Source organism: Myotis myotis, unplaced genomic scaffold, assembly GCF_014108235.1.
Source record: "Myotis myotis isolate mMyoMyo1 unplaced genomic scaffold, mMyoMyo1.p scaffold_m19_p_9, whole genome shotgun sequence".
Taxonomy (NCBI): domain Eukaryota; kingdom Metazoa; phylum Chordata; class Mammalia; order Chiroptera; family Vespertilionidae; genus Myotis; species Myotis myotis.
The window spans coordinates 58,318,453-58,335,357 of record NW_023416401.1 but is presented as its reverse complement, the minus strand read 5'-3'; the positions used below and the strand labels follow the sequence as shown (position 1 = coordinate 58,335,357).

Sequence of the window (16,905 nt, the reverse complement as noted above, 5' to 3'; positions counted from 1 at the left end):
CAAACTTCTGTCAGAATATTTTCTCTCATTCCTCTCCCTGTTAGCCAGCCTATTGGCTATACATGCCCACTTAATCCATCAATGTGGTCAGTGGATTCCTCTCTAAGACCCTGCATCAGTATTAATAAAAGTGTTTGGAACTCTTTGTGGTGCCTGTGGAATTCAGACTGGGAAGAATCACAGTAGAGTGTTGGAGGTGGATAACGGGGTTCTGGAACTGCCTATTCACCTTCAAAGATGAAAACAGTGAACACGAAAAAAAGATGTAAACAGTAATCATTCAAGACTCCAAGAGACAGGAACAATAGACCATTTCCGGCATCCTGGAGGAGACCAAGTTCTCTAGGCAGGGCCATGCATGTGAGAAGGAAACTGGACTGGGAATGGAAGATGCAGGTAGTGTCCCCATTCAGCAACAATGAGCTGCGTGACACTGTCAGGAAAACTTGATCTTTACTTGGTCTTGGTTCCATCTTTTCTAAAATAAGAGGGAATAGCCCAGCCAGTGTGGCTCAGTGGTTGAGCATCGACCTATGAACCGTTTGATTCTCAGTCAGAGCACATACCCAGGTTGTGGGCTCAATCCCAAGTGTGGGACATGCAGGAGTCAGCTAATCAATGATTCTCTCTTATCATTGCTATCTCTATCTCTCTCTTTCTCTCTGAAATCAATAAAAAAAATTTTTTTAAAGATGGGCTTATGATGTTTTCCTTCCACAACCTGCAACAGCTTCCTAACTGGTATATCTGCTTCCATTCTATCTGTTGCAGAGAAAAGAGAGAGAGAGCACTTACTTCTTTGTTTAGAAGTTTAAATATTAAGGTTTCTCAAGCTTGCAGTGGCCATGCCCATCCTGGCCAATTACCTGTTTCCAGGTGTGATTGACAGGCAAGCACTTCCCTTTGTAACTCAGACCTTTACTGGGCATGCGTCTAAATGACCTTTGTTCAGTCCTTTCCTCCAACAATCAGCAGGGAACAGACTTGGAGAATGTTAAATGCAGCTTTTTGGCAAAGCTGTATAAATGGCATGCCTATACTATTGGGTCTCCCCTTTCCTCCTTTCCTGTTAAATAAAAACCAGGTTATTACCATGGCATCATATCCATCTCTCACCCATTCTTCACCCAGTAACTGGCATGATCTTAAACTAATTTCCTACTTGGATCCTTAAAATGGCATCCCATTGCACTCAGAATAAAATTCAAATTCCTGCCCTGGCCAGTGTAGCTCCGTTGGTTGGGAGTCATCCCGTGCACTGAAAAGTTGCCAGTTCGATTCCAGTCAGGACACATGCCCATGATTGCAGGCACGATCCCTGTTAGGGGTTGTGCAGGAGGCAGCTAGTTGATGTTTTGCTCTCACATTGATGTTTCTCTCTCTCCCTCTCCCTTCCACGCTCTAAAAAAAAAAAAAAAAAAAAAAAAAAAAAAAAAAAAAAAAAAGTCAATAAAAAATATATTTTTAAAACAAAAAAAAACAAAAAATCCTCACGCATCTCACACATTTTCCAGCCATTCTGGCTTTTTTCTATTCCTAGAACTTTCCAAGTTCCATCTTGCCTCAGGATCTTTGCACTTGTAGTTGCTCTTCCTAGAACACATTACTCCCTCCCCCTGCTGCCCTCAGCACTTCACCTCCTTCCCTTTCGTCAGGTCTCATGTTAATGTCACTCACTTGGGGTTCCTTCTCCAACTCCTATATTATTGCAGTCCCTAAGAAGCTCTCCTAATTGGGCCCTGAGACCCTCCCCGAAACATATTCACCACGGTATTCACAAAACCCAGGGGAGTCGTAGGAAATAGGAAGAGCTTGATACCATAAATACATGTTGAAGAAGTGAAAGAGTGAACCATTTAATCGGGAGCCCCACTGAGGACGGACGGCTTTGAAGTAAAATGTGGATGGGCACAGAATGGGCACAGGTCAAAGAGGAGAGGACACTTTCTGCTGAGGTTATCCCTGGGCATCCACCTGAGAATAGCTGCCTCTCTCATTTGGTGGTGGCAGCTTATGTGTGGAAAAGACCCAAGCTCTGGAGGCAGAAAAAACAGGCCTTGAATCCTAGCTTTGCCCCATTAACTAACCTGCAACCTTTGGCAAAATCAATTCACTTCTTTGCTTCCCCATCTACAAAATGGGGTTTGAAATAGCAACTACCTCCCAAGGTTGTTCTAATGGTAGAATGGAACTAGAGCAGTTAGCATATTGCCAGTTTTCAATTAATATGAGTTAGTCCTGTCCTTCTCCCCTTCCCTAGCAAACTGCGGTCTGAGGGCAGAAGGGGGACTCTGGCATTGCTCAGCCTCGCCCGAGTCAGGTTGCCACAAGGCACCCAGCTCAGGTGTCCTTCCTCCTGTTCCTGGAAGCCCTTTCTAACCTAGCATGCCAGTCACTTTCTCCTATAGACTCCCGCAGTCCCCTGTGCCACCTCTCATCAAAGTCCTGGTCTCACCTCACCGCAATGATTTGAGCTGTGCACCACCAGGAGACATGCTCAGGAGAAGCATTGGTGCTGTTCGAGTAAAATCAGCCCAAAGACCCTGGCTCCCAGAGTCATTTGAGGTCCAGAAGAAATGGGTTGGAATCAGGTTCTGCCATGAATGAGCTGGGATTAGGGCAAGTTACCTAGCTTCTCCAGGCCAGTTTCTCCTCCATGAAATGCACACGGCACACCTACTTTCTATAGATTCTCAAACTTGTAACTTGAGAACCATACCTACAGGTTCTGATTCAAAAGGTCTGTGGTTGGACCCGACATTTTTTCATTTCTAACCAGCTCCCAGATAATAACGAGGCTGCTGGATGGGGACACCTAGAAAACCACTGTTCTAGGAGGTTCCAAGTCGCTCCAAGAGTCTGGTGTGAAACCCATGTCGCAGCTCCTGGCAAGCGAATGCTGCTATTGCTCTTTCCACCCCGCAGAGACCGCCTCCGGGCACCCTGGTCCACAGAGGACCACCCTGACTGAGGGAGTATTTGCCGGCGGGCCAAGTCCCGGCGGAGCTGCTGCAGCACCTACGGGCCGGAGGAGGGGCGGGGCGAGTGAAAACGCGGGGAAGGGGTGGGACCAAGCGGGTGAGGGGTGGGGCCAAGCGTGCGCGCTGCTGCGCCTGCGTGCGGAGAGGGGGCGTGGCTCGAGCTCCGGCCGGAAGCTGGAGGCTGCAGGGGCAGGCCGGCTGGCATCCCCTTTCCGGCTGGTCCCCATGGAGGCGCTGGGGAAGCTGAAGCAGTTCGATGCCTACCCTAAGACTCTGGAGGACTTCCGGGTCAAGACCTGTGGGGGCGCCACGGGTAGGCGGTGGCGGGCCGGGGTCGCGGGGAGAGGGGTGTCCTGGAGCTTGGCCGGGCCTCCTACCCTCAGCCAGCCTGTCAGGGGCTGGGGGAGCTGAACCGACGTCGTGCTGACCCTCGCTCCCTGCCCTGCAGTGACCATTGTCAGTGGCCTTCTCATGCTGCTGCTGTTCCTGTCCGAGCTGCAGTACTACCTCACCACGGAGGTAAGGGGCGGCCTGGGCGTGCGCGGGTCTGGACTTGCCAGGAATCGGATCTTTAGGGACGGAGGTGGGGGGTGGGAGATGGGGAGCGTGGGGGAGAGGCCTGAGGCCACGTCTTACTGAGGCAGTGCCGCCCAGGTGCATCCTGAACTCTACGTGGACAAGTCACGGGGAGACAAACTGAAGATCAACATCGATGTGTTTTTTCCGCACATGCCTTGTGCCTGTAAGTACCTTCCCCTGGTGGGGATCGCAGGTCCCGAGGTTCTAGGGTGGGCCTCCAGATTTACACCTCCAGCCTGAGACTTGGAACTGGACCCCAGGACAACCTCCTTCCCTTCACCCACTGCTGCCTCGAGACAGGTCCAGCACCCCCCTACCCTCCAACACCCGGATTCCCTTGCCCCTGGGATCCTAGTACCTTACCTGGACTTACTGTTTCTAGATCTGAGCATTGATGCCATGGATGTAGCTGGCGAACAGCAACTGGACGTGGAACACAACCTGTTCAAGCAAAGGCTAGACAAGGATGGCATCCCCGTGAGCTCAGAGGCTGAGCGGCATGGTAACTGATCTCCGATCCCAGAGCTTAACGTGCCTAAGCCCTACCTTCTGGCAGGTGGGCAGTGGCTGGCCCAGTGACCCGTGAAGCAACTATGCCCCAGAGAAGTCAAATGGCGTGCCAAGGGTTGCCCAGCTGTTAATCAGAGTGGGCAGAAACCCAGGCTTGTAGCCTCTCTGTGTGGAGTAGAATACACTACCTGGCTGCCATTCTCAAAGGCCCCTAATTCTTGCATATCGTGGTTTGAGTAACAGAAGTTTGAGGATGGGTCCTCTTGCTGTTGCCGTGGCAGACTTTCTCTAGATGGACCCAAGATCCTCTGACTGTCTGCTTTCCCGTCCTATTGGCTAAGAGCCCTTAACGCTCTTCCCTTTGGGGATGTAGAGTGGCTGAAGTTAAGTGTACATTCTTGAGTTAGATTGCCTGAGTTCAGATAGAGTTTTCTTCCTCTTTCAGTCTGTGACCTCAGCTATACAGAGGTGATGAACAGTTGTACCCACCACATGGAATTAGGGGATCAAATGAAGTAATATGTGTACAATGTCTAGTACAGAGTGGTGGTTCACTTTTAGTTTCTTTTTCTCTCACTAGGCAGCTTCCCAGTGCCTCCATTAACTCAGTTTTCCACCATACAAAACCCTTCTCAAAGCTATGATTTTTCATACTGTAGGGATTGCTCTGTCGGTGAGCTTTATCGTTCATGTATTCAATAGATACATGTTGAACACCAGTAAAATCCAATAGGGTTTGCTGTAGGATTGGATGTGGGTATAAGAGAGCACTCAGGGCTTTGATGCCAAGGCTTTTGCCTGAGCAAATGAGTGATTTGAGATAAGAATGACCAGAGAGTACTCGGCCGGTGTGGCTCAGTGATTGAATGTCAACCTATAAACCAGGAAGCCATGGTTCAGTTCCCAGTCAGGTCTTATGCTCAGGTTGCAGGCTCAATCCCCAGTGGGGGGCGTGCCGGAGGCAGTTGATCAATGATCTCTCATCATTGATGTTTCTATCTCTCTCTCCCTCTCCCTTCCTCTCTGAAATCAATAAAAATATTTTTTTAAAAAAGAATAACCAGAGAGGGGGAAGAGGATTTTTTTTGTATGTGTGTGGGAAAGGGAGGGTAATATTATATATCCACTACTGTGTAACAAATGACCCCAAAAGTTAGTGGCTTAGTAGGACAAACATTTGTTTTCAGTTCTGTGGGTCAGGAATTCAAGAGTGATTGGGAGATTCTGCCTTAGGGTCTTATGAGATTGCAGTGAAGCTGTTAGCTGGGGCTATAGTCATTTGAAGGCTTGACTGGGGCAGAGGATCTGCTTCTACAAATGGCTGTTGACAAGATGCCTCAGTGCCTTCACCACATGTGCCTCTCAGTAGGGCTGCTGAATGTCCTCACAATTGGCAATTGGCTTCCCCCTGTGCAAGCGATCTAGGAGAGGAGGGAAAACCACAACTTCTTTTATGACCAGCTTCAAAAGTTGCACACCGTTATTCTGCAGTATACTGGTGGTTACACAGGTCAGCCCTATTCATTGTGGAAGAGGAATACATAATGATGTTAAGCACCTTTTCATGTACCTGTTGGCCATTTGTATGTCTTCTTTTGAAAAATGTCCATTCAGGTCCTTTGCCCATTTTTAATTGGATTATTTGGGGTGTTTTTTTTTTGTTGTTGTTTTTGCTATTGAGTTATGTGAGTTCCTTATATACTATAGTAGTTAAGATATTAACCCCTTATCAGATATATTCTTTCAAGTATTTTTCTCCCATGCTGTAAGTTGCCTTTTCATTTTAATTGTTTGTTTTGCTAATGCAAAAGTTTTCTATTTTGATGTAGTCCCACTTGTTTATTTTTGCTTTTGTTGCCTGTGCTTTTGGTCAAATCCAAAAAATTATTGCCAAGACCAAGTCAAGGAGCTTTTCTCGTATGTTCTCTTCTGGGAGTTTTATGGTATCATGTCTTACACTTAATCCATTTTGAATAAGTTTTTATGAGTGATTTTTATAAGTAGGGGTCCAGTTTTATTTTTTGCATGTGAATATCCAGTTTTCCCAGCACCATTTATTGAAGAGACGATCCTTTCCCCATTTTGTACCTTGGAACTTAAGTAGGGAAGTAAGGACACGAAGGAGTGGTAGTATCAGTGGTGTCAAAGAATTGGTGGATTCTGCATACCAGGGGTAGTGAACTGGGAAAATAAGGATAAGTAGTTGAATACTTGACATTGCATTTTTGAAAGTTTGCTGTAATTGCTAACGATAAGGTCTAGGTGTAAGCATGGAAATGGATAGCTGAGGTGAGATGACAAAGTAAGAAGAGTATTGGAGGACAGGTGGTCAAGTTATTTTGAATATTAAAATTGCCAATTATGACGGGATAGTTAAAGAGTCCGAGCCAGTGCAGAGAGAGAGGTCTGAGAAGCACCATGATGAAGTGGTTAAGGACGTACGCTTTGGAATTGGAGCTGAAATGTGCAAAATCACTTCTCGTCTCTGAGCCTGAGCATCTTCTCAAGTGTGATGGGGATAATAACCTCACCTCGGCCCTGGCTGGTGTGGCTCAGTGGATAGAGCGTTGGCCTGCGAATGGAAAGGTCCCAGATTCAATTCCGGTCAGGGGCACATGCCTGAGTTGTGGGCTCCATCCCCAGTGGGGGACTTGCAGGAGGCGGCCGATCCATGATTCTCTCTCTTCATGGGTGTTTCTATCTCTCTCTCCCTCATCCTTCCTCTGTGAAATCAGTAAAAATATATTAAAAAAAAAACAAAAAACCTCACCTTCATAGAGTTGTTGTGAGATGATACATATAAAGTACGATGACCTGGAGCTGACATTTAGTATTTACCATTATTGTTTTATTACTATTGCTATTTTTAGAAGAAATAATACATGTGTAGAAGTGCTTAGTGCCTGACGCATAGTATACACTATGTAAATATTAGCTATTATTATAACTTTTATTATTCCCAAGTCACGGGCCCAGGCTTGGGAGTAGATTTCACTGTATCTGCCCCCAACTAATGCCCGCTTCTGCCCTCTCCTTAGAACTTGGGAAAGTCGAGATAAAGGTGTTTGACCCTGACTCCCTGGACCCTCACCGCTGTGAGAGCTGCTATGGTGCTGAGACCGAAGACATCAAGTGAGCCAGACCCTGATGGGAAGGGAAGGGAGGGGAGCAGGGCTGTTTGTCAGCCTTCCTCAGCCTCAGTCTGACTCTCTGACAGGTGTGAAAGTTGGACCAAGAATTTAGAGGGAATGGGGTGTGTGCCTCAGTAACGAATCCTGGTGTGAGTGCCAGGCCCTGCCTGCAGACCTGGGGAAGAGGCTGAAATGGTCCTTGCTCTGGTTCAGAGGTGCTCTCCAGAGTCCAACTGCCTGGCTCCACCCATGTGTCCTTGGGCCTAGCCACATAACCTCTCTTGTGAATGGCGATGATCATAACACCTTTCTCATGAGAGTTCCCCTGGATTAAATGTGTGTGCCGGTATACGCTATGTAAAGCACTGAGATGGAAGGTCTAGTTCAGATTGTTAAGCCCTTGATATACAGCAACTGCTATTATGTTTCCCAGCTCTTGACCTCTGAGAGGCTCATTCAGAAGGTCTGCAGTGGGTCCTGGGAATATGTTTTATTTTTAATTTTTATTGTAATAAAACATATGCTATGAATGTTACCATTCTAACCATTTTCAAATGTACAATTTAGTGGCATTAACTACATTCATAGCATTGTGCAATCATCACCACTATCTGTTCCAAAACCTTTCATCACCCCAAACAGAATGGGAATGTGTGTGTGTGTGTGTGTGTGTGTGTGTGTGTGTGTGTGTTTATACTTTTATTGATTTCAGAGAGAGGAAGGAAGAGATTGAAACATCATTGAGGAGAGTGATTGATTGGTTGCCTCCTGCACCCCCACACCCCCCACTGAGAATCAAACCCACAATCCAGGCATGTACCCTGACTGGGAATCAAACCGTGACCTCCTGGTTCATGGGTTGATGCTCAATCACTGAGCAACACTGGCTGGGCAGGAATCTGGATTTTTAACAGTTCTTCTGCCACTGAGGAAACACGCTTTGAGAACATTTGGTGGTCAGGGATGAGGCTGACAGAGGCTCCCTTAGCAGGCAGAACTGCTCAGGCTTTATTTCCCAAGGTGCCAACCCGTTCCTCCTCTCCTACAGGTGCTGTAACACCTGTGAGGATGTACGGGAAGCGTATCGCCGTCGAGGCTGGGCCTTTAAGAACCCAGACACTATTGAGCAGTGCCGGCGAGAGGGCTTCAGCCAGAAGATGCAGGAGCAGAAGAATGAAGGCTGCCAGGTGTACGGCTTCCTGGAAGTCAACAAGGTAGAGGAAGGACTGAGGCGACGCAGGGGCAGTTGAGCCCCACTCCACTGTGAATCTCGGGCCTCTGTAGGCCCTCAGGGGACGAAGGGAAGAGAGGAAACAGCTGGAGAATGAGAGGGAATGTCCCCTACAGGTGGCTGGAAACTTCCACTTTGCTCCCGGGAAGAGCTTCCAGCAGTCCCATGTGCATGGTGAGTGATCCTCCATCAGCCGGAGAGGCTTAGACCCTGGACACTTGACGGGTTTGAGTGCCCCTTCACCTGCCCGATGTTCTTTTGTCTTTGGCCCAGAAAAGATCCTCGTATCAGGGTGGCAGTTTGGTACAACAGTTAAGAACACAGCTGAGGAGCCAGATTCCTGGGTTCAGATTTCAGTTTCAGTCCTTACTGGCTGTATGACACTTTGAGAAAGTTTCTTAACTTTTTGTTTGTTTTCATTGATTTTTTACAGAGAGGAAGGGAGAGGGATAGAGTTAGAAACATCGATGAGAGAGAGACATCGATTAGCTGCCTCCTGCACACTCCCCACTGGGGATGTGCCCGCATCCAAGGTACATGCCCTGACCAGAATCGAACCTGGGACCCTTGAGTCTGCAGGCTGACGCTCTATCCACTGAGCCAAACCGGTTAGGGCAAGTTTCTTAACTTTTTAAATAATTTCCTACTTTAAAAAATGGTGATGACAGCACTTATCTCCTAAGTTATGTGTGCAGCTTAAAAACTATAGCATAGAGCCTGGCTTATGGTAGGCACTTGTTTAAAATGTAGCACCCAGTCTCAGATGACCTGCATATGAGGCTTTGAGAGAAACAGAGTTGGGTTGGAACACAGGTCTTATCTCTCCCAAGCTATGTCATATTTGGGGAGTAGTGAGCCCTACACAGTTTATTCTATAAAATGGGGTTGAAGATACTAGACTTACCTCACAAGGGTATTCACAGGGATGAATAAGTGAAACTTATGCTCACTCATTCATTCATTCATGCACTAGGTATTTATTAATCACCTACTATGTACTATATGCTAGTCTAAGTGCTAAGCATACAGCAGTGAACAAGACAAAGTCCCTGCCCTTAGAACATTCTAGTAAAAAACAGACAATAAACAAGTATGTGAAATATATAGTATATCAGATGCTATTAAGTAATATGGACCAAAAAAGGCAAGGTCGATGATGGGGATGAGGCGCTTGGGTGAGAAGACATGTGTGTTCTATTTTATATGGGGTGACCAGGGAAAGACTGACGGGGCAATATTTGAGCCGACACTATGGGTGTCTGGGGGAAAGTGCCTCAAGCAGAGACAATAGCAAATGCAGATCCCTAAGGTAAGAATGTGCTGGTGAGTTCAAGGTCCAGTGAGAAAGTTAGGATGGCTGCAGCAGAGGGAGCAGAGCCGCACAGTTAGAAAGAAGGGGAGAGCCCCGGCCGGTGTGGCTCAGTTGGTTGGGCATCGTCTCACGCACTAAAGGGTCGCCAGTTTGATTCCTGGTCCAGGCACATGCCCAGGTTGTGGGTTTAATCCCCTGTAGGGGGCATGCAGGAGGTAGCCTGTCGATGTTCACATCAATGTTTCTCTCTCTAAAAATCAATAAAAATTAAAAAAGGAAGAAAGAAGGTGAGAGAGGTAAGGAGGGCCATGTCATGTAGGGCTTGGAGGGGCATTGTACAGCCTTGGGCTTTTACTCTGTGAGATGGGAAGCCCTGCAGGGCTCTGAAGAAGTGGTATGTGATCCGACTTAACTTTGAAAAGGCGGGCAGCACTCTGCTCTGTGGAGAAGACTGGGGAAAGGACAGGACCAGAGAGGCCAGTTTGGAGGTTTTTACAGTGATCAGTCCAGGCACAAGGTGATAGGGCCAGGCCAGAGTGGTGATAAGATGGTGAGAAGTGACTGCATATATCTTGAAGGTAGAGCTGAGAGGTGTTGCTGGAGGATGTGAAGGGTAAGAGAAAGAGGAGTCAAGGTTTTCTACCTGAGTAGCGAGAGGGATAAAGTTGCATTTAGTGAGAGGGAGAAGACTCAGAGGAACAGGGTTAGATGGTTGGAGGTGGGGACATAACGCAAGTGTTCAGCTTTTGACATGATCAGTCCAATGGCATTTAGATATCCAGGATGTCTAGTATGCAGTTGGCTATTCAAGTCTGGAGTTCAGGAGAGAGATCTGGGGATACAAAGCTTAGAGTCATCAGCGTATTTAAACCCATGGGACTGGATGAAGTTGCCCTGGCGGTGAGGATAGATGGAGAAGAGGAGAGCTCAAAGAACTGAGTGCTGGGCTTCCAACATGAGAGGACAAGGGCATCCGGAGGAAGCAGCAGAGGAGACTAGTTAGACACACCAGTGAGGTGAGAACGCAAACCCAGGGAGTGGTGTCCTGAAAGCCCAGGGATGGAAGTGTTTCCAGAACAGTGTCGGATGGTCAGATGCGTCAGTAATAATTGCCCATGGATATATAACATGGCCGTGGTCACTGACCCTGACAGAGCAGTGTGGGCGGAGTGATAGGGAGCGCCCACAGGAGGAAATGGGGGAGGAGTTGGAGCCAGTGCGTGTGCACAACTCCTTCGTGGAGTTGGCTCTCACGGGAGAGAGAAGGCTACAGCTGGAGGGAAATGTGGAGTCAAGGGAGGGCTTTGTAAGATGTTTGATGTGTTAATCTGCTGTCGGATTAAAGAGAGACAAAGTGATGCTCCAGAGATGAAAGGGACACTTATTGCAGTGAGGACCTTAAGAAGGAAAAAGAAGACAGAATCTGGTGCCTCTGAAGTATAGGAAGCTCAAACATGGCTCCAGGAGGAAAGGCAGACTACTTAGGTAAAGGTAGATTGGCGGCTGGGTGATAAGGAATCACCAGGAGCTGTAACAGAGCCCTGTGGGAGAGATATCTGCGATGGCCAGTGGCTAGAACCTGGGAGGACTGACCTGGGGTTCTGGGTGGAGTTCTTAGTAAGCAGAACAAGTAGGGCCAGTTGGTGGAACAGTTTGCCATGAGCTGCAAAGCTGGGGATTTTTAGGGGCGATTGAGGGACAGTGATCCGAACGAAAGTGGCATTTAGGAGCAAGGAGGACCTCTCTTTAGACCAAGGAGAAGGATGGGTGTGGGAAATAGTCACCCCTTGGGGGTGTCACTTTCAAAGAAGTGCCCAGCTGTGGTTGGATCAAGAAGGTTTGGGGAATGTTTGGAGGTTGAAGATGTAGAGGTTTTGCTGATGAGTAACAGGGCCCATAGAAGGTCTGGGAGGAATGGGAGTTGGGATCATATTAGGTGACAGGAGTCTAGTAGGTGAGAGATGACCTGACAGTCCTGAGCTGCCCATGACTAAGGTGAGCAGGAGTAAGGGGCCCAATGGAGATAGCCCAGCTGGTTTTCAAGGCAGTTTGTGGGTGTGAGGCCAAGTGTGGAGAGGGACAGGTAGGTGGGTCTGGAGCCCCCTCTACTATGGAAGAGGCCGAGGAAGGGTGGACTTACTGGGATTGTGGGAAGTCGGCAAGCTGTTGGCAGAGGACCTGAGCGCATGCAGTAGGAGATGGTGCTGAAGGCGGCAGTAGCATCTCTGCTCAGCCTGGGCTATTGTTAGAGTCGGGGACCCCAGAACGAAGGGTGTTCTGTACCCCAGAAGGATGTTCAAAGGAGGACCCTACAGTAGCCCAAGGCCAGAAATCTGGCTCAATTGAAGGTCAGGGACCTAGTTCCTGACATCCTTGTTGACTTGGGTGGGAGAGGAGGAGAGATTGTAAAGTTTATCGTACTTTTCCATCTTAGATTGTACCTGTTCCTCAGGGCAGCCCTTTGCAGAGGTTACTGAGGCCCAGAGAGGGCACGTGATTTGACCAACTTCACACCACTAGAAAAGTGGCTGTTTGGGCTCTGGGTCTTCTGTTCTTCCTAGGCCACCATACTTCTGCCCCCAACCTCCTTGCACTCTTTCCTTTGGACCAGGAGGAGGCTTGTTAGCCGAGTCTAGACCCTGCTGCTGAGGCAAAAACATTCCGGTCGTCCCTTCTACTACATATCTTCTTGCTCCATAGCCCTCATTGTAAAGCTCTGAATTTTCTCTCTCTTCCTCCCTTCTCTCCCCCCTCGCCCCCATGCTGCAGTCCATGCTGTGGAGAGTAAGTGGCCCTGACCCTGGGGAAGCCAAGCCCCCACGATCGGGGGGAGGTGTGGATGGGCCTGGGATTGGGGCCTTGTCTGGCCTGGCTGCTGGGTGACTATAAAAAGCACTGGGACATATTTTTGAGTTGGGGTTCCTTGCAGCAGGAGGAATCAGGGTTAGAGGGCAGGAAGAACTTATTCTGGAACTTATGGTTCAGGTACCATAGGATTTCCTTTGGGGAGCTCTGAGGGTGAGGGCAGCGGCGTCAGGGAAAGAGCTTGGGTAGCATTCTCGGGTCCCACCGCACTTTGGGATTCAGTGATTGGCCATCGGCTCTAGTTAATGAGAGACCAGAGTTGGTGGCGTTTGTTTCTTGAGGGCTCCCTACATATATCAGGGAAGAGCTGTAATCTGTGTTCTTAGGACCCGCAAGGAGGGCATGGCCTCTCCCATAGGCCCAAGGCAGGCCCTTTCTGGCTGCCCTCAAGCAAGGCCAGGCTGGGAGGGAAGGGGGGCTGAGGGGTCAAAGAAGAGCAGGGGGGGGTCACACTCCAGAGGGAAGAGCGAGGAGGCCTGAGCGAGGACTCAGGGAGCCAGTGGCCAGTCCTGCTCCACCAGGTGACACTTTCCCCCTTCTCTTCTAGTCCACGACTTGCAGAGCTTCGGCCTTGACAACGTATGTACCAGGTGGAAATAATAGAGGGCGGATGGGGTGGGAGATGGTTGCTGCCTTAATTTCTCTAGGGACATCCTGGGTTGGGGGAGCAGATAAAAAATATATACCACATTCTGATTGGGGATCTAGACTGAAGGTTGAGTAACTGGGAGTGACTTTTGAACTGAGATCTGTGCAGGCTGGGGTTGGACAAGAGCATTCCGGTCAAGGTCAGAAGGGATGTGGCACTGAACCCCAAGGGGCAGTGCCATTATGGACGGATGAGGCTGGAGAGGTTGGTGGACACCAGACCACAGGATTCAGGGGCCATGCTGAAGAGTCTAGTCTTTGTCCTCAGGCAGTGGGAGGCTGTTGGCCTGCCTTAACTAGGGTCATGACATAATCATATTGGCATATTTTTTAATATCCCTCTAGTGGCTGAGTTTGATTTAGACTAGAATAGGACAGGAGTGGGAGCTGGGAACCCTCCAGCCTGGGTTTCCTTGGCTTGAAACCTCAGGGAAAGCTAGCACCTGACACTAAGGACCCTTGCCCGTCCGTGTTTGCCTAATGTGTACGGATTCAAGCGGAACCTCAAACTTCGGAACCCCTGCAGACCGTAGGCTCTGTGAAGGAGGAGTTCCTAAGTGGGGAGTGGGGTGCCTGTCTCAGATTCTCTAACAGGGCCCCTCCATCCTACCCCATCTCCACACATCTACTCCCCAGACCCGGGTATCCCTGGCTTCTACTGTCCTGCAGAGCTTTTGATGGGGTGGGGTCTGCTGGGGCCTCTAGTGCTCTGAGTCCCAGGTGTTGCTTACAGATCAACATGACCCACTACATCCGGCACCTGTCATTTGGGGAGGACTATCCAGGCATTGTGAACCCCCTGGACCGCACCAACGTCACCGCACTTCAAGGTACCAGCCTGGAAGGTAAACCCAGCTCCCAAAGCCCTGCCCGACACCCATGCCCAGTGCTCTCTTCTCCCTGCAGCCTCCATGATGTTCCAGTACTTTGTGAAGGTGGTACCCACAGTATACATGAAGCTAGATGGGCAGGTAAGTCTGCAGGAGCTCAGATAGCAGAGGCCCTCTCGGTGTCAAGCACTGGAGTTCCTTCAGCCTGGGAAGTGAAGTGCTGCTCTTCTTCCCATGTGATGGGTGACAAGCCAAGGCTTGGAGTGTAGGCGTGTGCCCACCACGGCCCGGGCTGTCAGATCTGAGAGGACTTGCTCAGGCTGCATCCATCTGTTCCTCCAGTGCCCCCTGTCTGCCTCACTGTACTCCATGGTCTGCCCTGGGCTGGGGGCTAACCTTTCCTGGGCCCCCTGCTTCCCTTTCTGCTGTGGCCTGTGGAACAGCAGCTCGGCAGACTGCATGGGACTGAGTTTGCAGAGGAGTCAGGCCTAGCCTGGCCAGGTGCTCATGCTGCGTCCTTGAAGAGTTGCTTCTCATCCATGGACACCCGTTGTGAGAATCCACCAAATGTAGCTGGGATTGGTAAACTCTAAAGAGCTGGTGACCAGCGGAGAAGCTGGGATCGTTAAGCTGGAAGAGGGCATCTAGGTGGTCCCCAGGCCTTGCCACATTTGTTGCCAACATGGCACCTTGTTTTCTCCTCTACAACTCAAGGTGCTACAGGACACAGGGCAGGAACAGGGGTAGGGTGGAGGGGGTTGGGAGTCAGGTTGTAGACCTACCCTAGTCCAGCTCCCCTCTCATCCCAGGTGCTGAGGACAAATCAGTTCTCTGTGACCAGACATGAGAAGGTCGCTAATGGGCTGCTGGGCGACCAGGGTCTTCCCGGAGTCTTCGTGCTCTACGAGCTCTCACCCATGATGGTGAAGCTGACAGAGAAGCACAGGTGAGGGTGGGGAAAGGGAGGGTACTGGGCCTGGTGGCAGTAGGGGTGCCTGCTGATCCCCCCACTCCTCTTCCAGGTCCTTCACGCACTTCCTCACGGGCGTGTGTGCTATCATCGGGGGCATGTTCACAGGTTAGTAGCTCTAGGGTGTCTGTCTGGGGTTGGGGTGTGGTGGGGAGTGTGAAGTCTGGGTTCCCCATAGATTTTGGTTGGGGAAGAAGGGGCACCTCAAGGCCAAGGGGAGATGCTGACCTAGTGAGTAAGGCTCTGGTGGTCAAGCCAAGGGCCCAGCTGGGCCAGTTCCAGTTCTGTCTCTCTCCCCAGTGGCTGGACTCATCGATTCACTCATCTACCACTCAGCACGAGCCATCCAGAAGAAAATTGATCTAGGGAAGACAACATAGTTGTCCTCTTCCCCCCTTGCCGTCCCCTCTTTCTCTTGTTCTCTGATTTTGTGGTCATTTTCCCAGGCCCCCCTACTTCATATTCCCTTCCCGGAGAGTCCTGCTCAGCCCCAGGTTGATAAATCTATTGGTTGTGATAGTACTCACTGGTCTCTGTGTGGTTCTTGGGTCTGGTCAGAACCTGGGGACAACCCCTCATCACAGCCACTTGTTGAGGGCAATCAGGACTGACAGATCAGGCCAGACGCCCTCTGGGAGCCCCATGTGGACATTTCCTGGTGTATAGGGCTGTGTTCAAACTAGACTGATGCTGGCCACACAGCCCTCTCCTCAGTCTCCTGCACTGTGCTCTTTGGGCCTTCTGATTTCAGCCTCAGGGCTGAGATGGACCTTTGTAGGATGAGTTTCCTGGAGCCACCACGGCTCCCAAGTTGATGAGTCCAGTGTTAATAATAGAGCCCTAGAGCAGTGACACCTGAAGCTGGGGCCCCTGCCACTCTGGGTTCAGTCACCTGGATCTGTGGCCCTGCTCTGTGCCAGCCCTTGTTGGCTCTTGGTGCCGAGAGGTGTCCACCCAGATCCTGTGCAGTCTCCTAGGCGGGGGCAGAACTGAAGAACAGGGGAGGAAGGTAGCAGCAGTCATTCTGCAGCAGAGCTAGCACCAGATCCCAGCTCTGGCCTTAGCAAGGGCTTCCCATTAGAGCTTCCCAATGTAGAACCAGGCCCTGAGAACTCACCACTCCCAGAGACCTGAAGCTGGTCAGTTCCTCCCGTCATGTCTCGGGGTTTCAGTGTAAGACAGTAGAGGGAGAAGCGAAGAGAGGACAGAAAGCAAACTAGGGCAGTAATAGCAAAACCCTGGAGGCAGGCAGACCTGAGCTCCAGCGCTGACGTTATCAATTACAATCTGAGATGTTGGGCATGTTGTTGATCTATGGGCACCAACCTCATCTATAATTGTGGGTGATGGCTGTAGAGAGCCTTGTTTTTTGACCACCCAGGAACCATCCCCATTTGTTAACAGTATCTTGCATTTCTTCTGGGAAGCCCCTTCCATCCTCTCAGCCAGAGGTTTGGGAAGAAGATCGATCTCCCACCCTGAGCTCCAGGGGAGGGTTCCATCAGCACATCCTATCCCCCTGGTCACGGTGACACAGTACGAGCCAGGCTGTCAGGACTAGGTAAGCTTTCCTTCAGATGTGAATATGGGGACACGTGAGGTTGCTGCAGCCATCCTGCAGTTCCAAGGGGAGACCCTGTTGGTGAATGAGCTGCCCCCAGAGGATAGCAGAGCTGAGCCTCGAGGCAGAGAACCAGTCTTGGTGACATCATTTGAGCCCTGTGACAAGCTGCGCCCAAAGCCAGCCAGTGAAACCTGAGAACTATAGTCATTCAAGCCAGTTTGGGTTGGGATTGCTGTTACTTGCAGCCGAAAGTGTCCTTAACTGATATGGCTACCCTCAGAGTT

General features: G+C 49.9%; 1 protein-coding gene across 2 annotated transcripts; it reads left to right on the top strand.

Moving 5' to 3' along the window:
* The first annotated feature begins 3,127 nt into the window (after positions 1 to 3,127).
* ERGIC3 (ERGIC and golgi 3) lies at positions 3,128 to 15,579 on the top strand. 2 transcript variants are annotated; one of them, XM_036322584.1, is made up of 14 exons: positions 3,128 to 3,294; positions 3,430 to 3,500; positions 3,636 to 3,723; positions 3,943 to 4,062; positions 7,109 to 7,202; positions 8,250 to 8,415; positions 8,549 to 8,606; positions 12,514 to 12,528; positions 13,157 to 13,188; positions 13,991 to 14,087; positions 14,164 to 14,228; positions 14,897 to 15,033; positions 15,110 to 15,165; positions 15,358 to 15,579. In XM_036322584.1, the coding sequence occupies exons 1-14, from the start codon at positions 3,207 to 3,209 to the stop codon at positions 15,435 to 15,437; spliced, it is 1,167 nt and encodes a 388-aa protein (XP_036178477.1). In that variant the 5' UTR covers positions 3,128 to 3,206; the 3' UTR covers positions 15,438 to 15,579. The 2 variants fall into 2 exon arrangements, with proteins under 2 accessions (XP_036178477.1, XP_036178478.1); XM_036322585.1 differs by lacking the exon at positions 12,514 to 12,528.
* The last annotated feature ends 1,326 nt before the right edge of the window (positions 15,580 to 16,905 follow it).

Coding starts and splice junctions, on each gene's coding strand:
- ERGIC3 (XM_036322584.1), top strand. CDS start 3,207: ATGGAGGCGCTGGGGAAGCTGAAGCAGTTCGATGCCTACCCTAAGACT. Junction 3,724..3,942: donor TCCGCACATGCCTTGTGCCT/GTAAGTACCTTC, acceptor TACTGTTTCTAG/ATCTGAGCATTGATGCCATG. Junction 14,229..14,896: donor ACATGAAGCTAGATGGGCAG/GTAAGTCTGCAG, acceptor CTCTCATCCCAG/GTGCTGAGGACAAATCAGTT.